General features: G+C 37.8%; 1 protein-coding gene across 4 annotated transcripts; it reads left to right on the top strand.

The window, feature by feature from the left end:
- The first annotated feature begins 2,432 nt into the window (after positions 1–2,432).
- Positions 2,433–24,943, top strand: LOC149804751 (lysoplasmalogenase TMEM86A-like). 4 transcript variants are annotated; one of them, XM_089943915.1, is made up of 2 exons: positions 2,433–2,595; positions 23,337–24,943. In XM_089943915.1, the coding sequence occupies exons 1-2, from the start codon at positions 2,588–2,590 to the stop codon at positions 24,085–24,087; spliced, it is 759 nt and encodes a 252-aa protein (XP_089800041.1). In that variant the 5' UTR covers positions 2,433–2,587; the 3' UTR covers positions 24,088–24,943. The 4 variants fall into 4 exon arrangements, with proteins under 4 accessions (XP_089800041.1, XP_089800070.1, XP_089800061.1 ...); XM_089943944.1 differs by having other exon boundaries at positions 2,433–2,599; XM_089943935.1 differs by lacking the exon at positions 2,433–2,595 and adding an exon at positions 18,455–18,569.
- Positions 24,944–27,181: the final 2,238 nt, after the last annotated feature.

The raw sequence follows: 27,181 nt of genomic DNA, 5'->3' as shown, positions 1-27,181 counted from the left end.
TTTCTGTCCGGGTGGTCATAAACTTGTATGAGACCATTCCAACCAAGATTTCCTTAAAGTCGCCAGGAAGATTTGTAGCCTTTCATTTACCCCGTCTTGTATATTTGGACTTTTCGGCTATGTATTATCTATTCTGACACGGTGCCTATGCTCACGCGCTTATAGAGTTAAGAAGCCAACCTACCATGGATGAATCTGTAGATTTCTTCAGCCAGAATCAGTTAAATTTATCTGAGTTCAAGTCCTTTTTGATGGTCAGTTGTATGAATGTTTCTGTATTTAACACTCTTTTTTAACGATTTTTTCTTACCGGTGAATATTTTAAGCTCCTCTGAAACCTTATTTCGATATTTAATCTATCTCTACTATTTATTTGTTGGTCCCATTTCTTGTTCCACAATGTATGTATGACATTATCATCGAATTCTTCTTCTACTTTCAGTTAAATGCATGAATGGCGTTTCTTTGTCATGCATATGTTGTTTTATTTGCTCAGTTTTACTCTCTCTCTCTCTCTCTCTCTCTCTCTCTCTCTCTCTCTCTCTCTCTCTCTCTCTGTTTACCTCTTGATCTTTCCCGCAGTAAATTTTATTCTTAGTATAGTTTCATTGCTCCCATTATTAAAGGTATGGGAATTTAGCTGTTAAGATACGCTGTTCAATGAGAAGTACTTTTCCTATCCTTTTCAAGTGTTTCGTGTTTAAATAGCGATTCTAGAAAATCTTTCTTAGCATTTTTTCTTTCCTTTGTGCCAAGTATACCGTCTTTCTCGTTTTGTCTTGCTGCAGGTAATACATTCCAGGGATAGGTTTACTTTCAATGCACAACATGCAGCACTTTTCTCCAGGTTTTCGGTGCTTTTGTGGTAATTAATGTCCCTAATTTGCTTTGTGCATTTTAATTATTACGTTTAAATGTTTCAATATATAATTTGTTTTCTTTGTACTATCATCGGCGTAATCTATGTACCTTAAATGAACCTATTTGAGGTAGCAGGTTAACCGACTGTAGCATAAACACCACATATAAACTTATCTGAGGGAGCGGGGTAACTGACTGTAGCATAAACACCACATATAAACCTATCTGAGGTAGTATGGTAACCGCCTGTAGCATTAAACGCATCATATAAACCTATCTGAGGTTGCAGGGTAACCGACTGTAGCATAAACACCACATATAAACCTATCTGAGGTAGCAGGGTAATCGACTGTAGCAAACGCCTCATATAAACCTATCTGAGGGAGCGGGGTAACCGACTGTAGCATAAACATCACATATAAACCTATATGAGGTAGCAGGGTAACCGACTGTAGCATTAAACGCATCATATAAACCTATCTGAGAGAGCGGGGTAACCGACTGTAGCATAAACATTACATATAAACCTGTCTGAGATAGCAGGATATGCCGATTGTAGATGGAAAATATTATTTTAGGTCATAAGGTCTTTTAATCTCGTGGCTTTGCATGACACCATAGCTAGTTCTCTTTCATATCTGTCATCCAAGCTGAGTGTTTTAGTTTTGGATTTTCTACCTCCTCCTCTTCTCCTTCTCCTCCTCCTCCTCCTTATTATTATTATTATTATTATTATTATCATCATCATCATCATCGTCATCATCATTATTAGTAGTTATAGAAAGTATTTCCGGTTACTGCTGTTTCTGCAAAATCGCAATTAGAAACATTTATTGTGGTAGTGTATGTGTGTTTACTTTTGCTCTTAAAATAGTCTAGCAGACACTTGTTTAATTTTAAAATAGCGAACCACTATGTGTACACGAGCGTGCTATTTCTAATTATGTTAGTTCATTCATTGAAATACCTTGTGAACAAAACAATTTTTCATGCATATACTTACGGTGTAGGAAAAAGTTTTTATTGCAAGGAACATTGTAAAGAAAAAAATAGCAATACTCTTTAGCACTGTGGATTCGTTTACCTTCGCGGATATACTATTTTGTTATTTAAGGAAGACAATACACTTTTTGTCCAACTAAATTTAAGAGAAATGCATCAAACAAAAATGGGATCCTGTTATTTCCACATGTGGATAAATGTATATTAGCTTGGTTTTTTCAAATACATTGCGTCCACAAAAATGTACAAATTTTAGTAACAATTATATACAAATTTAGCATGCAAATGTGCAAATTTAGTAAAAATGTAAATTTAGTCAAAGATATCTACATATTTAGTAAAAATGTACACATTTAGTAAACATGTACAAATTTACAAAATTGTACAAATTTAGTATACAAAATGTACAAATTTAGTAAATAATGTGAATCTTGAAAATTGTTCAAGCTATTTTAGTTTTCCACAACGTGCTAATGACACTCTAAATGATATTCCAGCCTGTGAGATCGAATACAGACTTTGTTGATCGAGGAACACGTTGTGCACAGTGAAACTGATCGATAATAAGCTACACGCAAATGCAAGGTTGTCTTTGACCTTCAAAGTACTATATATCGAGGGCAGATCAAGACTGCTGAATCAGAGGTACTGTCCTTATCTGCCGCCTTGGAAGAAAGAAAGGTCCGACCTACACGATACTGCATTATTACCACCGAACATAAATATGGCTGTGTAGGTATTATATATTTACTTAAGCTAGATAAATATCTGGGTCGTGAACAGTGTATTTACACACAGGAATTTATGGTGGATTGACGAAGACGGGGGTGGGGGTGGACTGATGCAGAGGAGCTTGAAATCAGTGTGCGTGCGTACTTTAGACTGCGAAAATTACAGTAGAGTTGTATGATAGTGCCTGCAAAATACATAAACCGATTTGTAGATCATTAGGTGTGATACTGTAGGCAATCGTTTCCAACTCGGGATTTTCATTTTCATATGCATATAATCTATAGATCTTATCTCTCTTGCTTGGACTCTTTCCTGGTAAACTCTGTAAGGGCTATTGGAAATATGCAGAGGCTTAATGGGTGGGTGGGTGGGTGGGTGTGGTATGGTTAAATATCACGAATAGTGCGCAATGAGTGTAAAGTTATAACTTTAAAGCCTGTCATTTTAAATGTTCTGGGACATATTGTTTTATACGAGTTAAAAATCAGCACTTTGATAATGTATTTTACTCGCAATAGATAACGGCTTTGAGATAGTACTGAGCTATTGCATTGTAATTATCTTGTTGCAGGAAGAATAGGCAAGATGCAGCGAGCTTTATATTTTTTATATACATTGAGTTTTGGTTATAATGCATGTGGCAAACATCAATGATGCAATATAATGGGGGCTGCTATAATGTTTTTTCTTCCAGCCAAACCTCCCCTTAATTGACAATCATATAACATGCATACATGTAACCCTATGGCTATACAAATCTCCATATTAAAATTACAGTTCAGGTCGGTACTGAAAATAGCAAAAACAATTCCAAACATTTCTGAAATACATTAAAAAAATGACTTAGTTGCTTGTTAATATTTGATTTCATCTCATCTTTTAGCTCATGGAGTTCTCTAAGTATTAATCCACCAAAGTTTATTTCTTCCGGTCTTTTTTCCGTACATCCAGTCCAATTATAATTAAATGTACTTGCCATTAGCTACTTATCCTAAGAAGACCCTCTTATATATATATATATATATATATATATATATATATATATATATATATATATATATATATATATACTCAACTGGCTTGTGAAGAATGAGAACTATTTTTGCTGTGGTATGCGTTTCAGCTATTGTGAGAATGCACTTCCTGCAAAACAAGAAAGTGATTTAAAATACAAAAAAGAATTTTTGTAAAAACACATTTGCAAACTGATCCAGTAAGGTTTATGAGCAGCTGCATAATGTATAAGATTACACTTTGTTCATTTCTGGCGAATGTCACGATTGTCACTAATCGTGAATGTCAAACTAAAATATAACGCAGCATGCTTAATGACGGTGAATATGACGTGTGTACATGTATATATCCGGGTGCTTGTCCAAATTGGATTCTACGGTGTGTCAAATAGGTCATGCTTAGGGATATAGTTGACACTTAGTTGTACAATTAGTTATGTACGTCTTAGTGGTGATTAAGTGATATTTTTCTCTGTTTGTGATAACTAGCAATTTATATTGTTTTGTGCATGATATTTGAACAATGGACAAACGAGTCTTTATTGTTGTACAATGTAATTAACGGCAAAGACATGGGATGCTTTAAAAAGCGGGATACAAGTAGGCATCTTAATGAGGTTAGTGCTCTGTATAAAGGAGACATATTAAACCAAAATCTTACAATTTGTAAAATTTGCCTTCAACAAATTACTAAGATACCAAGAAAGTGGATAGATATTTAAACCCAAGATTAAATAGTTGATAAAGTATGGAAGAATGAATTACCAATCGTGGTACAATAAAAAGATGTACATGTACATAAATAAATGTGAGCAGGGAATACGAAAATATTCCAGACTGTTTATTTGATGAATCATCATAATGTTTGAGACTAAAAATTGTGTCATTATTATTGTTGTTGTTGTTGTTGTTATTATTATTATCATTATTATTATTATTATTACCAAATACATAGAGAATTGTGTTATTTTCTTCATCATAAAAATGCTGCTAATGGCCAATACAGGCCTTCGTACCATTTTTTAGGAACTACTGTCAAGGTTGTTCAGGACTGATTATAATCTATTTTATTTGCAAACATTATGTGCAGAAACACGGGTCATGTTAAATTTCTCTACTTAAAAAAAATAATGCCAAATTCATTTCTCCTTGCCACTAATTGGGTTTTAACAACATAATACCCCATATTGCCGTACATTGCATTAAAGAAATGGGACATCAATATTATCATAATTTGTAGCCATTTCTTCACAATCATATTACGGCCCCCACTCAAATATAATGCATTACCAACAGCCCTTAAGAATCAGTTTTTGTTGGGGTTTTATGACAAAGGAATTGTGGTGGAGTAAAGTTGGTGGGGTCAATGAAGTTGAGTTCAGGTGAGTGGGTTACTGAGGGAACATGGGTTAGCCAGAAAATTGAAAAATTGTTTAACCTCTTGTTTCATGTCTCTGTCTCTGTCTGTCTTTCTGTCTCTGTTGTCTTATTATTACACCATAAGGAGGGAAACTCTTTTAACACTGGATATGATTTGCAAGTAGTGACATTTGCCTCTTCAGGGTCTAACAGGAACTAACATTGCGCCATAGGTTTACGTGGAAATACTACTTGGGTGTCAATCGGGAAATCATATGTTAAAATTGTCAATAGGCTTAACATGTGGATGGTATTATGATGGGTCGAATGTGCCTATAGGATAAAACAATTTATAGTGACAAAACTGTTTGTGTGGTTACAATGTTTATGAGTTCAAAGGGTTTATAGGATCAGACACACAATCCAGGAGACGCTTTGTGGTTACTCTCCCAACACACACCCCTACACTCTAACAACAAGGGTAGTATTGTTCATAGACACCAACTCTATACTTATATACATACAAACGTACTATCACAAAGCAGGGGTAAGATTTAAAAGATGAAATAGCATACACGTTTGCACAAACATACTATTGTATCACATGAAGGTAGGAAGTGTTTATAGACTCACTGCTATACCCTCACACATGCAAACATACTATCAAAGATAAGGGTAATACGTGTTTATAGACACATTACTATACCCTTAAACATACCAACATATCATACACAAGGGTAGGAAGTGTTTATAGCATGCAAACACAAGAGAAGTGGTATGGGGTATTATGTTTTGGTTGTCAACACATACATACGCACAACATATACATATATACACAAATACAAATTTGCGGCTTATATCTTTTCTAAAAATCAGAGTGGCCCTGAAAATGACCATTTTGTTTTGATGAGAAGTCCTGTATTTTAACGCCTAACTGGACGACCACGTCTCACCATCGGTCTCATCACAGCAAAGGGACGCTTCTTCGTGAAGGCGAAAGAGAAGTCTTATGTCTCCATTCAACATACAACTTCTTCTCCTTCTTGCTCTTGTTATTTTTGCTGCCGCTGTTGTTGTTGTTCCTGCCCCGGCTGATGCTGACTCTGACTTTCCTCACGTTCTTCTTTTACTTTATGTTTTCTCGCGCAGGATACCATCTACAAGGTCCTCTGGCATTTTTATAAAGATGCTTCTTGACAGTGCTCTTCTGGATCAGGGTGTTTCCTGACCTGGTGTATGTGTACCATGGCATAGTTGAACATGGTAATCTTCGAAGTAGTTTTGTTTAGTTTATATATCTACGATGGGTGGCCACAATGATTGATCGATTGATTGATTGATCTTAGAGAATGGTTGCGTACGATCAATTAGCCATGTGTGACTGATGGATGCCGGGCACTCGCGCGACACTTAGTTATCATGTCCCGAAGCGGACACGGAACAGAGGGGGCAGGAGATTCGCGCATCGACGTCATCCCCAGGTTCCTCTTGAACCTGTGTTGCATATCTTTAATCCTTTGTTTAAATTGAAAAGTGTCGTCTTGGACGGAATTTTCAATGAAGATCTCTGTACATCGGGCCTGTTGTTAGTTGAGGGTAGAGTTTTTCGACATTTTTAAAACGGTTTCTGGCATATATTTCTTTCCTCGGGACGGGTTTAAACTAGGAAGTGTTGTATCTTTGCTATGTATATTTCATTTGTATTATTTGTTGCTTTTCTTAATGATTATTTGTTATGTACATCTATATTTGATACTTGAATTTGTTCAAAGTCAAGGTCATGGTGTACCTGACCAGTAGCATGTATTTCGTAAATAACACAATGCATAGCTAATATGCCTCTGAGTGTGGATTAAATATTGAGAGAAAAAAATTGTTGGGTAAAAGAGCTCTAGTCTGATTTGATTTTGTAGAATTATCAACCATTCACGTCGAAATATTCTATATCACTTAATATTGATTCTGCTATTTCTATCCCTAATACAAATTTAATGCATACAGGAGCTTCACGGCGTCTTTTATTATCAGGTATGATTTCATTTTCTGAAAAGTCTTCTAATGAAGTGCTCTTATTCAGGGAGTAGAGGTAATGTTTCTCTTCATTGTGTAACTATTTCATCGGTCTTATGCTCAGGACCCGTGAGAGTCGGGAATAGTATTATCTTTACCCATCGAGGGTATTCATCTATTACGAGGCAATGACTAAGCTTGAGATAAGGTTTTGGTTAATCCACTTGCAAATGACAAGCTTTCTTTGGATCAGAAAGTCTATCCTATTGAAAATGAATTCTCTGATTTATACCCAGCCTATGCAGTTACTAGATTTTTGGCAAACAAAAATCTTGAGAATGATGTTGATCAGGAAATTATTCCTTTAGCTGAAACATTTTTTGATCATACTTTTGATGAGTTGACTTTTACTCCTGGTTGTATTGATCACAGTGATCCTCGTTTTCCTACTCATTCACTTTATTCTAATCAAAATAAAAAGACTATCACACATTGCCGAATAGAACAAAATCCTAAGATATGTTTGTTTCATAAGGCTATTAGCGAAACTTAAGTCACACAAGTACCGCTTTGTTATTTTGTTAAACATGTAGTCTTCATGAGATAATGGAGACAACCTAAGATATCCGATGGTGACGAGTGGTAGGCTCTCAGACTGTTGGTAGACTGTGTCGGTCCATTACTTATGACCAATTAAAAGAATGAAATTTAGGTCCGATAGAAATACAAAGGAAAGTAACATTCAGCCTAGTGAAACTCCGCTCATGGAAAAGGCATGGAAATTTTAACATTCGTAATTCCAGATGGACAAATCAATATAAAGTGATGCCTTTTGGGATGAAAGGTTCGCCTTGTACTTTCCAACATTTCATGAACATGGTTAAATCTGGTCTAGATAACTGTGACGCTTTGCGTCAATGATGTCATCATTTACAATGATAATCAATATAGTCCTAACAGACAAAGAAAATTATTTTATATAACCCTATGAAATCCTACACATATGAAAACTTGAATAGCATGCAATCATCAGTGCTATCAATAAACCTGTAACTGTAAAATTAAAGAGATAAATTGCATCACAACTCTTGCATCAACAGATTTCCACGAAATTGAATAAATAATACATAATATGGATCCTAGTCATGTCAAAGACATTTGCATAAAACAAACAATAAAAAATGGAAGATTACGTGAAAAAATAAAATTGCGCACCTTAATGCTGTTTTCCTTCAGAAATTGTGAGTCCTAGCACTAAACCCTTTCTTTTCTTACAAGACAGACACGTGGTCTCCTTTTCTTGTTTAATGAGGAAAGCACTATTCCTTTTAGTCTACCTCGGCACCATTCTTCCTCTCTCAGGAAATTTAAGACTAAAGAACTTCGGCCCAGGTCATCACTTTAAATTCACATTGATTCTAAAGTGTACGCTTTAATTTACTCTTCCCAATCGTAAGCAGCGGTTCTTAAATTATCCCAAGATAAGCATTTATTTCGTCATATTTAGACAGCCAGAATCTGTGAACTACGGTGCATCTCTCAATTTCCCTTTGAAAATTATAGTTTGACATGGGCTCCTATCAAGCGGTTATTCTTGGTAGCTCGGATATTTACTTTCTCAGGACAGTGTTGCAATGCTTTGTTCAAATCTCACTGAGTCATAAATTTTAGCCTTTCAAGATTTAACACTGACACGGGGGAGAAAAGAAGAAAGTGCGAAGTGACCCTTCGCAAAAACCTTTCTGGCTTAAATGTGATAGAATTTTAATGCTCAATGCATTCAACGTTAAGGTTCAATTCAATTCAAAATTCGACACTGTACAATAATATTGACATCTGGCATGTCAGTTCAAGATTACTCTAATGGCAGATGCGCTTTCATGAGAGTATAAGTATTACAATTGCTTCATGAGTATTCTGTGCCATACATAAGACTTTATCTGATGCAAGTTTTAATCACATGAATATTTGACTAATAGTTAAAAGAAAGTTTTATTGCACAAATCTTCCTTCTTATGAGAAGGAGGTTTATGTATATTTAACTATGTTATATGTTGCCTTTTATTAATCATTATATGTTGTGTGTATCTGTATCTTGTACTTGACTTTTTCTAAAATCAAGGTCACGGTGTACCTAACCAGTAACATTTATTTTGTAATCAACATAATACATAGCTAATATTTCTCTATGAGTGTGGATTAAATATTACGGTCATTATCAATAGAGGTAAGGATGTTTATTTATATATGGGTCTAGGACATCAGATTTCCACTTTTTCGGTTGTTCGTGTTTTGCCTCGTGTATAATGCTTTAAAGTTTAGTTTCAATGCTTTGCATGTCCACTGGGCAGGGTCTGCGTATTATGTGTTCTGCCTGGTTATAGGAGATTTTTAGTTCTCACTGTACTCATGGAAGCATCGGGACCAGTTTATGTCTAAAGGGCTTCTTACATCAATCGATGACATTTTTGGTTGGGTGCAATTTGTCGTGGATAGAGGTCCTTGTTGCAGACCTCTAAAGTAGTTTATTTGTCTAAGTGTGAGAGGTGGATCCCCTGCTAGAATTTGTAGCTCGTCCCCAAAGGTGCTTCTGAGTGCATCGAGGCAGATAACTAGAGCTCAATGCTGAACTCGGTCTAATAATTTTAATAGGATGGTGTGGACCGAGATGTATGCTTAGTACCCATAATCTATTTTTGATCAAATTAGTGTTCGATATAATCTGAGAAAGGTGGTATGGTCCGCTCGTCAATGGGTTCCTTTAAGATTCCTCAGAAGGTTTGGGTCCCAAGCACATATCATCACTAGCGCAGCTTTGTATTTGCCCCATATTAGGTGTTCATCAAAATGTATCGCTAGGTATTTATTTACCTTCTATATTTTTGGGGACATTATTTAGTATACGATCTGGGGTTCCCTACAAGGTTTTGTTTATTGAAGTAAATAATACACCTGTGGTCTTACCGGGTGCTAGTCCCATTTATAGCCCTATCAAGCAATCGTATTCAATCCTGTCCGCAACTCGCCCAACACAGTGACAATCAATAAACCAATCAATCAATCAAGCAAGCAATCGAGCAATCAATCAGTCATTCAATTAATCAATCATTGGTTAACGTCGCGTACGGCGTTAATGTCTACAATGCAGACTTATTAATTTTTCGTCGATTGGTAAGCAAGCAAGTGCTGCCACTCGACACTTTAAAGAATGCACGGGTTGTTTCTCAATTTATCGTCGGGTTGGAATAAGAGCCACCACCTAGTGTATGAAAAAGAGCCAACACTCGACCTCTTACTATATGCAACTCGATGTATTGCCTGGAGAGAGAGAGAGAGAGAGTTAGTTTCAGCAGTTGCAGAAACTCTCAAACGCCATTGATATATTTACTATCATATTCTGGCCAGTTATCTAATTTGAACTGTCTTTAACACCCAATTCTATAAATAGAATTAAGATTTACAGGGTTTTTTACATTTTCCTATCGAACGTTATTTGAATTTCGTGTGCAGAGCATACCTTTTCGGTTCTGAAAAAAAACACTCTGATCTGAAACTGGGCTGGAGTAGCCCTTTGTCGTGATCTTAATACGATATACAACAAAATAATTTTTGAACGGTGATAAGAAGCATCTTACTGGAAATACTATCAAAATGGATTTTTTAAGCCAAAATAAAAACCATCAAGGAATCTGCATTGTTCCTTTTAGCCATAAAAAGGCTGTTTACTTCTCCTTTTCTCTAACATATATGCAGGCAGTTCATAGCTTCGTTTATCACGATCTTTAGGAAGGCCTTGATCAATTAGGTCAGCTACTATCCATCAACTTTGCGACGTTTTGTAGGCGATGGCTGGTTATCGTAATTGATGCTGTTCAACGAACAAGCTGCCTATCAAGGCTGCAAGAGGAAGCGGACACTCAAAGAACTTTTCGTCCCTTTCGTTGATGTTGATTACTGCTTTTCTGATTCGCTGTTTGGTTGGCCCAGACTTTCCTGATTGATGAGAGGTCTTTTGTGCTAATTCTTGATGTTTCGACGTCTTTGATGAAGATTCTATCCGCCACAGGGTCGCTGTGTAGGTCCTCAATTCCTATTTCTGTTACCTATTCCCAGGTAGATTGACTTCTTTATCTCAATAACTCAGATTTCTCATGGCTCTCTCCCGCCGCTGATTGGGGATGCGGTGATAGCATGAATGGATGATTCTTTCATGCTGCCATCCCTCCATTGCTATCTGACTTATCCACCACGTTTCTCCGGCTGTCTTGCACTTCTGCCTAGCCCCTTGTTGTTTTTTTCTCTGGATTGAGATTGAGGTGTTGGTAATAATGGTAGTAGCGGCTGCTGAGGGTAGGTTCTGCTTGGGGTGTCTCAGTAAGGGTGCTCGCCAACTGGGTTCGTGCAAACTTTTTCTTTCTCTTATTGCTCTAGGAGTTGTCTTTTCCCAAACCAGGAGAAGATTCGTCCTCTTTTCCAGAGCTCTCAGGATCCAGCTTGATGCAACTGTCAAGCCTAGACCTTTCAAGCCGCATATATCATGAAAAGGGACCATGTCCATAGCTAGCGTCATATTACTTGTTACTATGCTTGCTGCATTTATCTCAATAACTCAGATTTCTCATGGCTCTCTCCCGCCGCTGATTGGGGATGCGGTGATAGCATGAATGGATGATTCTTTCATGCTGCCATCCCTCCATTGCTATCTGACTTATCCACCGACGTTTCTCCGGCTGTCTTGCACTTCTGCTTAGCCCCTTGTTGTTTTTTTCTCTGGATTGAGATTGAGGTGTTGGTAATAATGGTAGTAGCGGCTGCTGAGGGTAGGTTCTGCTTGGGGTGTCTCAGTAAGGGTGCTAGCCAACTGGGTTCGTGCAAACTTTTTCTTTCTCTTATTGCTCTAGGAGTTGTCTTTTCCCAAACCAGGAGAAGATTCGTCCTCTTTTCCAGAGCTCTCAGGATCCAGCTTGATGCAACTGTCAAGCCTAGACCTTTCAAGCCGCATATATCATGAAAAGGGACCATGTCCATAGCTAGCGTCATATTACTTGTTACTATGCTTGCTGCAGACTACAGCCATACTATTGTTTCTTTCTTTCCTTGCATTAAAGTCAACTGCGCCCATCAGAGTTGGGCGACCAGTTAATGCCAACAACATGGCTCTTTAATTTATCGTATGGGAGGGAATAAAGCCACATTTTGATACACTTTAATATACACAAGGCGTGCTACATAGTTGGATCAAGTTTTAGGGGCAATGAAGTCAATATCGACAATCTCAAGAAACCATATGGGTGGGAATCGAAACTATATACACACCCATAATGGTACAGACGCCACCACTGTTCCGTGCGCACACGCTGATCGGGGCACCTGATTACTAGACGGATGGGAAGCCCCACAATTGTCTTTACATGTCCGAGCGAAGGTAAAGAGGAAAGGGATTCGGCTGGAAACTCCAAACGTCGACCGGAACGTTGAAATGCCTAGACGTGCTAAATCCAAATTATGCCTAGTAACTAAATTGGGCTAATAGTTTACCAATTCTGTGTAAGCCACAAACTTAATAACAGTCACGTTTATCTATGATTAAAAACTTTCCAGCATAGAATTTAGAATGAATTATGCTAAGTGTACATATTTGTTTCCTAAAATTATCTAAAATATTGTTAGTCAAAGAGACTCCTTAATTTGTTCGTCAATATTAAAATGTGAATTAACTTTTGAACGGTGACTAAATGGAAACCCAGTGATAAGAAGCAATTGTATTAGGCCCTAAAAAGAGCTATTATGTGGACAGACTAAATGTTCGGCGGTGTCCCTCCTCTTCCCATATCTCCGCTGCACAGTGGGAATCTTCTAATAGTAGTCCCGGAAACGCCTCAAACCCATCAATCTCACTGAGAGGTTCTGCAGCCTCCACCAGACTGGACAGCAGGTGGCTAAGATATGCAGCCCGACAGAAATGACTTAGAATGCGTATCCCAAATGGCCATTGTTGTGGTCTTTATCTCATCTTTTTTGTAGTTCTCTATGCAATACATTTAAAGATATTAGCGAAATGGCTAGCGTTCTTGGCGTCATCCAATGCAGGCTGGAGTCCCATATCCAGAAGACGTTGCCTATCGGGGTCACATTCTTCTTCTTCCACTTCTTCTTGTCCTTCTTTCGGTGACCGAATTGCATCATCCTGATTGTCCTGTTGGTTAGCTTCACCTAAATGTGTTGATGCACCATCGGGTTCCGTGGCAGTATCCGGTGTTGATCGTTCTGTTTGTGTTTCTTCTTCGACAGTTATAGTCCGCCGTTGTGTTATGTTGGCATGGGTGGGGGAAGTCCTAATTAGATTACCAGGTTGAAGACTGGATGAAGGTCTCGGTACTTGGTCTGGATCTCCTGGAAGTTCATAGAGTGGTTAGAAACCCGTAAACGAACTTCCTTCCTCCCCTTTGCCCTTGACCTGTTTTCTTCAACCTAGCCGCCTCCCACATCCCCGTGACATCTCTCCCAGAATCGAATTCTGTTTTGTTGTACTATACCAGTAATGGTGTAGTTCTATTTGTGCCTGTTCTCAAGCTCCAGCTGGTAACAACAGGGCTCTATCCAAAGCCCGAAAGGCTCTTAAGCAGTCGTAGACATAATAACATTAGCTGGTAACCCGAAAGTCACCTAACTCCTTTTGGCATTGCTTGTCTCCATTGCTAGTGTGCACTGCTCATTGTATTTACCGCAACTACAGCCACACTGATACGTGGTAATAACGTCGCTTTCGCCGACTAGGCATTTGCGACGGGTTTATGCCCATGAGCGGGCTATTTAATTGATCTCAAGAGGTGGAAACGTGCCACACCTCTCAGGCGTTTATACACACAGTGTGTGTTATTTGCTTTAACTAATACGTCGTGGGGGCAATAAAGCCCCAATCGACCTATATGTAGGTTATGATAAGTGGAAATAGACACAACACACGCTCATTTAACTTTGGCATCCTACACAGCAGTATGAAACGTCGAGCGTGATTAGGCTCAGCTTTTGTGACGTCACCCCGATCCTCTTTTTGGGGCATCTGATTTCTAGACGAGTGGGGATCGGTCCATAAACTCTTGCAGGGGAAGGATGGATAGGGGCCCGGTGGGAAGCTCGAAGAGCCGACCACAGCACTTGTTGAAACTACATGCCGTATTTTAGCCAAATCTAGCCCTGGTATCTTTGTGGCCAATCCCTATTACCAACAGTGCGTAAGCACCTTGTGCAATTAGTCCAATCCATTAAAGTTATAAATTTACCTATCTCCTACCTATATAAAATTTCGTGTACAGAGTGTACTTAAAAGTCCTAAATATAAAATTTAATCCTATTAAGATTAATCAATATTGATGTACAAAACTTGAGTCGCTTATACATTTTCAATTAGAAAATGTATAAGCGACTCAAGTTTTGTACATCAATATTGATTAATCTTAATAGGATTAAATTTTGAATGATGAATCAAAGGGTCCGATTAGGTTATAATTAGTTTTTTTGAGTCGGGTATCCAAGAAAAACTGGAAACGATTTTCATGAGGTATTTTGATTAGTATCCCTAAAAAGGACCTTTGAACGGCTAGTTGAAAGTTTGGCGGCTGTCTTCTTCGTTGCTCTCCTCCTCACTCTTGGACTCTTCGAACTGCTGCCGCTGTAATGCCTCTAACCAGTGGAGTTGTGTTAGTTGCTCACTGGCCTCTACCAAACTGGACAGGGGTACTATTCATAAGCTTCAGGATAATACTGCGACAGGATGAGAACCCCAAACTGACATTGCTGAGGTCTTGGTTTCCTGGTTCTGAGCGATCTCCACAGGCTAAGAATTTGACAGCGCTGATGAAATTATTGGCTTTTTTTTTTTTGCAATCTTACGGCGCTGACTTTAATCCCAGGTTCAAGAGTCGTTGTCTATCTGGGTAGCATTCCTCTTCTTCAACAGTTTCTTCTCTCTCTTCCTCCTTTGTCGTTTTCTCTTCTACTCCTTCTGTTTGCTCTACTTCAATGTTAGAAATAGTTTTGTTGTACAGCCAGACAATGTTAATCGCACAGCTTAATATTGGAGAAAGCATGTACGTAAAAGAAAACATACCTCGGATTCAGTACACGGAGGTGAAGAAAAATATTACAAAGATCCATAGAGAGAAAGTGAAAGAACATGTCAATGCAATTTGTTTTCAATAAATAAAAACAAGACAATTTTTCTCCAAATCATCATATTTAATAATAGTAAGAAGCTCCTCTACCACAAAACAGGAAATACAAACGGACACAATTTCCAAGCCTTAAAATATTAACAGGGATGACAACGTTATGGAGTAAACTTTACTTCCAACGATCTAACTTTGTTATTTTACCATAGACACAAACTACGTTTCTGAGCTAACGAAATGACATAATGTTCACAAAACCATCTAAATATTTTATCATCATTTCTGGAGTAATCACGATTAAAGTAAATCTCTAAACGTTTTAAGGGAAATCCAAGACTGCGTTGATGAAGAAAATACACACAATATTGTCCACACTTCAAGGAATCTGACCCTTTTTAATTTCACATGATTGAATTGAGTTGATACCGTATTTCTTCTAAAAAAAAGTCATTGATATGATCTTCAAGTGGATGTACTCCATACAAATCAAAATTTACAAACTGTGATCATTGGAAATGTAGACGGCTACCCACTGGATTCCTGGCCGATGAATGTCGTCTGTGTTGATGACTTCATCATTACCTCACACCACGTGATTTCAAGAAGCTGTGTAGGGACCATGACTCAGGAGGTAATGAAATTCCCCGGTTTTTGTTTTCACAAGTAATGCTAAGTCATGATTTCACATGCGCATATTCTTGAAAAATTCTGTCAAGTAAGTCGTTAAAGAACGGGTAGTCTCTGTACTTTGATGCGGTCCGTCTCCACTAGAGTAAACAGAGATAAGGAATGGCCACGCAAGCCTTTATACCACTTTCGCAAATATCTTCAGATATAAGAGTCCAGATATTCTTCCAACATGCCTGAGACTGAATCGTGTAAGTACCATTTTCATTTGATGGCTAATAATAACGAATACAAAAGTCTTACCTAAAGTGATAAACGACATCAGTTAAAATTTCAGCAGAGCGACAGCCAAGTATCCACTAGGAAGAGTGGAAGTGATGACATTTGTCATTGCTTCTGGACTCTGATCCAAGATCTAAGGTCGTGTTTTCCAATGACATATCTCTAAACGTTTGCCCATTAGCATCGTAATCAATGCTCCAATCGAGATAAAAGTCAAGGTACTTCCTATATCTGCCAGAATAAATGGTATTGGGCTCTAGAATGTCCACAACGTCAAGGAAAAGGAAAGACGGAGAAGAAAGGTAAAGATACCGTTTTCATTGTCAAGATAAAGGGCATTTGGTCTTCAGAGTGTCAAAGAAAAGAGAACAAGCAGAAGGAAAAGAGAAGAGGTACGGGCATTTTTCAGAAAAAGAAGTAGAACCTACACCCGTCAAGAAATTCAAGATGGAAAGATCAATTGAACACGTGGAAGAAAAAAGATAAAAATGTACTTTTGTGATGTTTTATGAAATCTCAATGTGATTCTTAAATAGAAAGAGAATATACCAAAGAAAAATGAAGTTGTCTCTTTGTCTTGATTTTTTAAACTTTAGTATGGATTTAAGTTCAACTTGATTTGGCAGTCACTGAGTAGTGTCCCTTTTCTAAGAAGTATAAGTGGCCCTGAAAAGGACCGATGGGAGGTTTTTTAATCACAAAAAAATGGACTTTATATCATCAGTTTTAACTGTCTTAACCCCTTTCTATGGCCAAGTTCTACTCCTCCTGCTGCCGCTGGTACTGTTTTGGTAATGGTAGTAACTGCTGATCTGGCATCTCATTGGTGGTGAGAGTACATATAGTGATTACAAGTTTAGAAATCTTGGCACTTATAGGTCTTTTTCTCTAAGGCTGAACTAAAGAAGTATGATACATTTCTTTCACATCCTTTTCCTCCTTCAAAATGTTCCGTAATAAACTCTCCGTTTCGATTTGACTCCTTTCCTTCTGCCTTTCACAATTCAGAGTCTTCCTCATCTGTCCTTCTTCTTCGTATTCTTATCGTCGCTTTCTTTTTTCTTGTTGTTGTTTTTATTGAATAATTAAGTTAGTTACTTCTTTCGGACGTTGCAAAACGCTCTTCAGTTCTTTTTTTCTTCTATTTTGTTCCTCAAATCATCCACCGAGTGTAACGATGGAGAAGGAGATGAAGGTAGCTGATGGTAGTATCGTAGACATAAATACTTGCAAAGACGATATTACATCAACCAAACCTAAACTAAAGTCATCCTCTTCTGGAAGAAGAATATTGGCTACAGCTGCATTATTAGACGTGTCTGCGTACTATCAATCCTGTTATAAGATGCATCTGCAGCAGGCGCACCCCAATACTTTGTCTTCGTTTCTGTCAGATTTAGGCATTTTACGTCAACTGTATGTTGTCTGAATTTTGTAACGCTTGTTTTTATTGGTTGATCATTTCAATCCGTTTCAATCCAATAATATGCCATATATACAACCGCATTCTCTTTTGGTTCACCTGCTCTCAAGACAACTCAAGGAATATGTGGAGAAGCGTAGAGTTTCTCAACCGTTGTTTCGGGCATGCTGTTCAAACCTGACTACCCGATGTATGTATAGACACAGTGATAAGGCGGCATTTATGTAAAGAGGCAAGGATGTCTGAGGCGAGTATTGGTGTAAGGACCTACTGTGAGATGATGCTTGGAAAGAAGTAGACCAGTTAAGCCACTTGTGTTAACAAACTTTAGTCAAGAATCCCCAACGACCCTTTTCGAGGCCACTTAAATCACTAGAAAATATAGGTATTAATCATTTGCCAAAAAATGTACATTTATGTAAGTCTATTATGACAATTAAAATATAAAACTCCTTTTTCGCTTATGTTGTGTTTTTATGCGTGATGGTATAATAGGGTATTTTGTTATAACACGTCGTACCCTTGTGTGATAGTATAGTATGTTTGAGTGAAACTGTGTGTCTGTTTTATCTCCCCTCTTTTACACCATACCCTCTATCGTGTGATATCATGTTTGTGTGCCTGTAAGTATTGAATGTTTCTGTATATATGTTTGTCTATAAATACTCCTCATCTTTTCCTTAGAGCGAGTGTGTTAGTGGAGGTGGGGGGGGGGGCTTGGGGGTCGGATAGTAATCAAAAAGCGGTTGCTGGATTGTAGGGATGTGTGTGTTGGATTGTATGTTTGACCAAAATTTACCCTCTAAACATACCTTATAAACATTTTGTCCACATAAATACTTTGATTATGTATGTACCCTTGACCCTGTAATGCCATCCCCATGTTAAACAGATAGAATGACATTAATATGGTATCAGACAATGGCCAAATATTAAATAATAGATCCTTATGCGCGCCCCAGTTTAGTGTACAATGACTTTACAGTACTGATAATGCATCATCGTTTACGGGTAGGTCTCTGGATTGGTAACTCATACATACATCTCACCCGATAGGAGATACTTCTGCAAACGTGTGAAGCTGCTAAGGTAACAGTTTTTTCTGTAAGGTATTTATTCCTCTGCCTGTCTGTCCCCTGTCTGTTAGTATTTCTTGCAAGTTCGGCAATTTTTGTGCCATTTATCAGAATCGTCTTTGTTATGTGCTACCAGGTTTCGCACATAAAAAAGGCGTAAAGTCCTTCTCAGTACATGCATACTCAGATAACTTATTCCTGTTGTGCACTTACCAACCGGTTATATATAAATCCCTATGGTATCACTCTAGGACTGTTACAGATCTACCGCGTGTGTACGATTTATTTGCTCTGTCACATTATACCCGCGCGCGCGCACACACACACACACACACGCAGTACAGTAAAGTAGACTTGTGGTAATAAAAGACTTCGTCCTTATGAGAAAAGACTCTTGTATTAGCTCTTGAAGAAAATGTGGAGATTATGTTATCCTGCATGGTCTGTCGTGAAGGTGTATAAACGTTGTTGTTGTTGTGGGGTTTAACGCCATTTTTCAGCACACGATAGGCTATAAATGGCGGCCAGTATTAATAGTGGAGGAAGAACCCGGGAGAACCTCAGAAAGAACCACCGACCCACGAGAAGCTACTGGCAAGCTTTCTCACATACCACATTGGCTGAATCTGAGACTCGAACCTGCGTAGACAGGTGAGATGGCAGTGATCCGTAACGGAGAGCGCTTTAGACCACTCGGCCACTCGGGGCCCCCGTGTATAAACGTAAATAATGTAGCTCGGTATCACATGTATCATTCCAGCAAAACCTTGTAACATAATGATATAACTGAGAATGGTGAGTAGATGTGCACAACGGTTTTAGAATGCATATCTTTTAATCGGAGATAGATACTTTTGCATTTGTATAATTATATATGAACTGTGAAGTAATTTCGAACATTTGGTTGTGCACGGCTGTCCCTAAACCGCTCAAATTTTAAACGTAAACTTTTGGACTATGATTTGTAGATGTGTACAACAGCCTTCACATTTTGATCTATCCCTTGCGAAGAGTGTTATCACCCTTTGATCTTAAGTGTCTGGGCATGAAAATCAACATTGGTCCTTAGGCACGGATGGGTGGAGGGAAATAAGAGGTTCCGGGGAAGGTTGGAGACAACGAGCGCTTGATGGGCGTTTGACAGACTTTTCCATATTCTTATTTAGCTCTTTATAGGATAAGTAAATTTATTACCGTTGACGTTATGTGTATCGTGATTTTATGTGTATCGTGTCTTGTTACCCTCACGTTTTTCAAAGACATGATTGGGATTAATATGAAGCTACCCGTGCGTGCGTGTGTAATTTCACAGAACTCTTCATACAAGGTTTAAGATGGATCCTTAAAACTTTAGGATATGATCGGAGGTGGTCTGTAGCTGTGCACAACACTTTCATTTTCTAGCCATACCCAGCGGGTATGGGATGCCAGCACTTTTGCTATATGTGATGGTATATAATTGGTGTTGCGCAACACTTCCAGCGCCTTTCACGATTGAGAATCTAATCTTAAGGCAAATATTTGGGGTGGTCTCTATTGTTACGCAACGGTTTAAGAAATATTTATCCAAATAAATGGGGCGGAGATTTGTGGTGGCCTGGGGACCCTTTTGTATATGTGTATAAGTATAGGGTAGGGATAACATAAAAAAAAGAGCTTGGGAATGATTTTGTTTTGCTGCAGACCTGTCGTGTACAGTTATAGAAATGTACATTTTAGTGTGCATCATTTTTGTTTCGGCGATGTTTATGGGTCCATTCTAACGCATATTATGCTTTTCAAAGACACCAAAGAACCTGTCACGTGGGTCCTGTCACGTGGGTTTACATTGATTAGTACCTCTTCGATATTTTAAATTGTAATTCAATAAAGACATGGGGCACAAAGAAGGACAAGAATCGGGTGTCAGATATGTCCTACTATGTTATAGTTAGGGATTATAGACCCTTATGCGCATGCCTGCCTAGTGTACAGTGTGTTTTATCTATTCAAGCAAATCTAAACGCTGATAATGGAACACCGTTATTCGGGTAGGCCTCTGTGTTTAGTAACACATACGTACACCATATACATACATACTTCTACTTCTTCAGCACCTGATATGAGATACTCTGCAATCCTGTGAAGTTGAGAAGGTAACAAGTTTTCTGTTAAATATTTATCCCTCAGTCTGTCTGTCTCTCATTTCCGCCTGTTAATATGTCTTGTTAAGTTCTGCAATTTTTGTACCAGTCATCAAAATGGTCTTGCTTTGCTGTGTCGCCATGTCATACCATCAGGGCTTGCACATGACCAACAAGCGTGCAATCATCTCAGTACTTGCATACATCGATTAATTTCCCTTTTATGCACGCAGCAGCAAATTATATCTAAATCTCTTAGGCATGGACGCCCGCAAACAAAAGCAAGGAGGGTCACATGCCACCCCACTCCCTTCATGGATTTCATCTCTAAACATGTTTTGGCCTACATCCGTAAAACCACCACGAATGGTCACACACCCCCACCCCCCAAAAAACAACAAAATCTTTGCGGTCGCCCCTGCCCTCGGGTGTCAGTCTAGGACTTACATGGATCAACCGCGTGTGTACGAATTCTTTGTTATATTCCATTATACCCGAGCGACCACACACACACACACACACACACACACACCATTACTATACAGTTGAGTTGTGGTAATAAAAGACTTTACATATATTTTAACTGCGGTCTTACATTTTTTGGTGGGCCCCGAGTGGCCGAGTGGTCTAAAGCGCTCTTCGTTACGGATCACTGCCATCTCACCTCTGTCTGCGCAGGTTCGAGTCTAAGATTCAGCCAGTGTGGGTATGTGAGAAAACTTGCCAGTAGCTTCTCGTGGGTCAGTGGTTCTTTCCGGGGGTTTCCCGGGTTCTTCCTCCACCATTAATACTGGCCGCAATGAATAGACTATCGTGTGCTGAAAAATGGCGTTAAACCCCACAACAACAACAACAAAAACTACATTTCTTTGAGAACCAAAGGTTCTTTTACTTCTTGTGGATTTTGAAAAGCATAAGCCGTTTATAAGCGACATTTGTTTTGGTGAAGTTTTTCGCTCAGTGTACAAGAACACGTGATCGGTTTATTGTTTTATCTGCGTTCGCATTCCTAAACGTCTAACGTTTAGATCTAATCTTTGAACAACAAACATGATGGATCACATTCGGCGTGTTGCGCAATTTGTTATCTTTGAGTTGTCAACCCGAGAATAACCTCTTCAAAGAAACTTGTTATCGTTCTGGCGAGTAGTCTCATGTAAACATTGTTCTGTTGCATAGACCTGCCGATCTCGACCATGGATGCCCAATTTTTCAGGAAGGCGTTGGAAAAATTGCATCACTTCCGTTTCCGCTGAAACACATGATTTTCGGATTCAGATCAAAACACATCATTGGTCCATATAACTGTTGGCGTTTTCATTCATAAAATATACATTTTGTATATTGCAAAAGTATCCACAAGTGCTGCACACAGCATGCATCATATTTATTTATTTCCTCAAAGTATGACGCGCTAATCTGTCACTGTCGATTACTCTGGATTGGCAACATATCGTTGTGTTGATTGTATTCATCACACAAACAAAGAAAAAGACAAACTTAGGGGATTAGTTTGACCCTAAAGGATTTGTCATAGAACGATCGGCCTTGTCATACCAGTCTCATTATCGAATCGGTTTATTCACTCGATGAGGAGTTCGAAATATGTGTACATGTTAATGTTTATGGATCTTTATTTTGATAAATATTGGCGAGAGAGAGAGAGAGTACATCCTCGAGCGCGGCCGCAACCGAAAAATTGTTTTGTTTTACTTTTGCATTTATTCACAAGAAGATGTGGGTGTAGGGGTTATACACCATCCAAGTTATCTAAAATAAGTTCGTAGTCTTCTCAGGACTCTCCACAAAATATAGGATATGGTCTACAAGTTAAAGTTTGACATTTCGCAATAAAGTTATAAACAAGCGTTGCGATGACGTTTCTGTCGCAAAAGTCAGATTCTTCCATTTATGTATATTTTTAATTACGATGAGCGATATAATTTTGGCTGTTCAAGGTTTTCTTGTTTCCGTATAAGGTAAAGCTTCTTAAGGAAGGGAATGAATTAAAAACAAGCTGATTTTGTTTCATGAAATATTTTTGCATCACTATCACCCATGTTGAACATGATTGTGAAATGAATAGGAACTGCACAAGAGATTATGAATTCATACATATGATTCCGCACACTCGTCGTAGTAGTAGGTCAAATGTGCATAACTGTCCATGGTTTTTATTGGACATCGTTATTTTATTTGTCTATAGATCTTTTTCTAAAACGTAGCGTGACGCAACCTAAATCATGTACGGAGAAAAGCAAAACGCGTGTTTCAACTGGCAAACTCCGTGGAATATGAATAAGATATCAGTGGCATAGCAAAGAAAGAAATCCTGTTCCTTCCAAAAACAACAATTAATTCTTGGGCCCTTCCCAGTATTAAAATAGTTATTTGTTAGGAATTATGGGTCCCCACTCTCTCTGGGCGCCTCTACAGACCCCTTGAGCGGTTGCTACGTTACTGGTAAGAGGGGATTTTTTTAAATATACCAAAACTGGTAATCAAACTTTTAAATGCTGACTCAAAAGAACAAAGTCATTACGTTATTGTTGAATTTAACACTCGATACTTAGATTTTTCACTGATACCGTGCATTCCTCCAGTATCATAAGTACCGGCATGTGATGATGCTGATAACATTTTCTCTTTTGTTTCAGAATGCAGATGTTGTCGGTTAAACTTACCACGAACGAGAAGATACGGCTTACCCCGTTCATCTTCTTCATTCTGTTCTACTTTTTGAACTATGAGATCTACAAACAGTATCCGCCAGAGAATCTCTTTGCCGCCATCTTCAAAATGCTTCCAGTATTGTCACTTGTGTTATACGTGGCTATCACGAACAGTAAGTCCCCTGATCAACTGACCGGGGGTATAAAATCTTTGAAGGATTTAATTCCAGAAGAACATTTACCTTGCTTTGTTATGGTGGGGCTTATGGTATCAAGTCTAGGCGATGCTTGTCTAATATGGCGCCAGAGTTTGTTCGTACTCGGTGTTCTTGTCTTCGCCATTGCACAGTGCTTGTACATAGTGGCATTTAGTGGCTATCCCGGAACAAGAAGTACCAAAGAACTCTTCATTTTGGCTGGGATGAACGCTTACATGTGCGTTCAGTCGGGAATGGCATCGTATGGCATGAAAGCACTAGTAATGGTTTACATGTGTGTCCTCTTTACCATGGGCTGGAGGGCGACTGCTAGGTATGAAGTTAAGCAGACGACGGGGGCATTGATTGGCAGCATTGGCGCCATTTCTTTCATGTTTTCAGATTTCCTTATTGCGGTTGATAAGTGGGTCTTTCCAGTTCCCTTGTGCGAGTTCCTTGTTATGGTGTCTTACTATGGCGCCCAGCTTGGAATAGCCCTCAGTGCTACACCAGGCCTCGATGTCAAGAAAGATTTGTGACCGGTATAGCTGCGTGATTGTATGTATGGAGCCTAAATAGGTTTAGAAGAAATGTCGAGGTAACGTTTCACGAAACAAAGGAATTATTTGAACATTTGGACTGGAATCATATTTATTCATATGTCAATTATCATGCTTTTGTTCTTGATTTTATAATGTTTGCTTCTGCAATACTTTGAATAGAGCACGGTCGAATTTGATAGTTAATAATCACATCAACACAATGTAAGGAAAACTACAAACCCCGTGAACATCTCTAATAAAACGTAATAATGAACGAAGACTGATTATATGCACGAAGGAAAGAACAGTACAAAATGTTTGGAGTAAAATTGCTTCACATACGATTACACGTCGCCAAAGTAGCGTGTGACTTTCTACCATCGCGTATGTAATATCAGTATTTATGTTAAAACGCTAATTAAACTAATTTAGATTTGAAAACTTCTGCACACTTTGTTGCCGGACTAATTTTTACATTGTACACCGTTTCCAGATTTGGGAGTTAAGCAAATACCACTGTATTGCATATGTACAAGATTTTAAAGGTGCCGTCCGTCCATTTGTTTCCCCCAAAGATAAATCAGTGCAAAATGTTTTCCTATAGTTTCTAATTAAATGTGCGTTGCAGAGGAAACAATGCAGGAGAATACAATGCATATGGATGCTTTCATATTCGCGCAATGTGGATTTTGTATGTGCAGTTTGTACTCTTTAGCTTTTACAAATCATCAAAAAATATTGTTAACATGAATCAAAATGTCAATGTTGTTAACTTTTTCAAGTATAATTAAGCATATGTGTGATATTATTTTGATTTTCACTTCTTTCAAGCTTGTAATAAAGATAGACAATATGCGTGCTTATATTTTATATTTCATAATGAGATGTTGAAATATAAGTGCAACATTTTTTATATCGCTACTATGGGATATCACCTCTGGAAGTACGTTCTTTTCCCATTTAGAAAATAGACAAGCCGTCAAATATTATCTATTTCCATATTTAATTCCCTTTTTTTCACCCACAATCACCACCCAACTCTATCAAGATGAACATATCATGATGGGAAAATCCGGCCTTTAAACTTGCCAGCACATTAAAAAAATTATTTTCAATTTTATTACACAATCTTCCTAATCAGATAATAAAAATATGGCATCAAGTTACCTATTACAGGGCCGTGCCATGTTGGTTCTATGTAACTACCCTGGAGCAAATTGAATTAGTCCCCTTTCTCTGCACATCTCGCCGGTGATTATTTCGGATATAAACATTTTTACTTTTGTCTGTATTTCTTATGGTACTTCTATACTTGTGCATTTGCAAAATGTTTGCGCACTGTATTTATTAAAACGGATATTGTTTACAACACTTATTAATACATAAGAATTTTATAGTTTTAAAACTGATAAATATTCCGATATTATTTATACAAAATCCGTACATGATCGACTTTTCTTGATCACATATCTTGCAAATGTTGACGACTGATAACAAGGATAACTTGAACTAGACAACTTCATTTATGCATTAAAATTATATTAATGTCATTAGTACAATGATTCTTTGATTTGTCATATTATTCAGCGTAATCACGCATACGATGCCTAAATTATGTCACTTCACAAACTCGGTTATTATGTTGGTCACAACTGCGCAGAATCTGTCACGTGAAATGATTAGAGTGTGTCGTCATATGTCCTTGACATCACATGACAAACTTTAATTGTTACTGATTGCCAGGCATCATGAATTAGATGAAATATGCTAACAACAGTTGCTTATTCTTTAATTCGTTTTTATTATTTATTTAAACGACTTATCCGATCATTTTAAGTTTCAGCACACTCGTGCCCGTGTTTTAAACCAATGGAGATATTAGGAATGCATGAGTGTTGAATAGACACCGAAATTAAGCGATTACCAAAATTTCGGTATAGCGACTGTTACCAAACTAGACTGCCGGCTTGTCGAGCCCAGATAATTTAAATCTGTATCTGGAATAAAATAAGAAATATACAAACTCATAATAGGTATCTCACAATCATTAAACTCTTAGTTTAAAGATGTTGAGATTTGAGGGCTGTCGGATCCGACCACTCCATTGTGATCCCTTTCCAAAACTATCCACTGTATCAATGTATGCAAAAATGGGTATAAAAATTCGTTGAATATTTTTTTGTATAAAGCAAGTATAAGATGGTCAAAAGTAATAGATGCAAGATATAATTTTGTGAACATTTTGGGGAACGTTTCATCCATGCTGTTGTTGGTTGGCTCAATCGTTTGGTTGTTAACCACACAGGCAAAGAATGTAAATAACCCATTCAAAGCGTCAGATGTTGGTCGTGTTGAAACAGAATGTAAATAATCCATGCAAAGCGTCTATAGTTATTGTTAACCGTATTTGTACAGAATGCAGATTATCAATTTAAAGCGTCTAGTGGTAGCCAAATTTGTACAGAATGTAAATCCATGCCAATCTTCTAGCATGACACAGAATACAAATAATCAACGAAAATCGTCTAGTGGCAATATATATATATATATATATATATATATATATATATATATATATATATATATATATATATATATATATATATATATATATATATATATATATATAATCCCTGCTGGGCTCATTCGTTCGCCCAATTTATTCTTTCATTATCGTGCTTGGGCCAGTGTGTTGGAAGATTGCAGTCGCTGTATAAAATAATAATTACAGTGTTACGTCTATGGGATTAAACTTAAGTAACAAGACAAGAGAGAGAGAGAGAGAGAGAGAGAGAGAGAGAGAGAGAGAGAGAGAGCGAGAATTATAAATATACACCAGAGAGAACGGAAAGTGCTCTCCCTGGAATCCTATAGAAGAATGCTTGATAATAGTAGGCAGAACTAGTATTTTAATACAAATAATACTATCATACAGGTTAGGAAATTTTAATTCATAATCTACGGAGAGTCGAACCCAGATCCAACAGGGTATATATATATATATATATATATATATATATATATATATATATATATATATATATATATATATATATATATATATATATATATAGATAGATAGATAGATAAT

The sequence above is a fragment of the Sinohyriopsis cumingii genome, chromosome 2 (assembly GCF_028554795.1).
Source record: "Sinohyriopsis cumingii isolate HCF-2022 chromosome 2, ASM2855479v2, whole genome shotgun sequence".
NCBI lineage: Eukaryota > Metazoa > Mollusca > Bivalvia > Unionida > Unionidae > Sinohyriopsis > Sinohyriopsis cumingii.
Note: the sequence above shows the minus strand (reverse complement) of the source record. Positions and strands in the feature narration are given on the sequence as shown.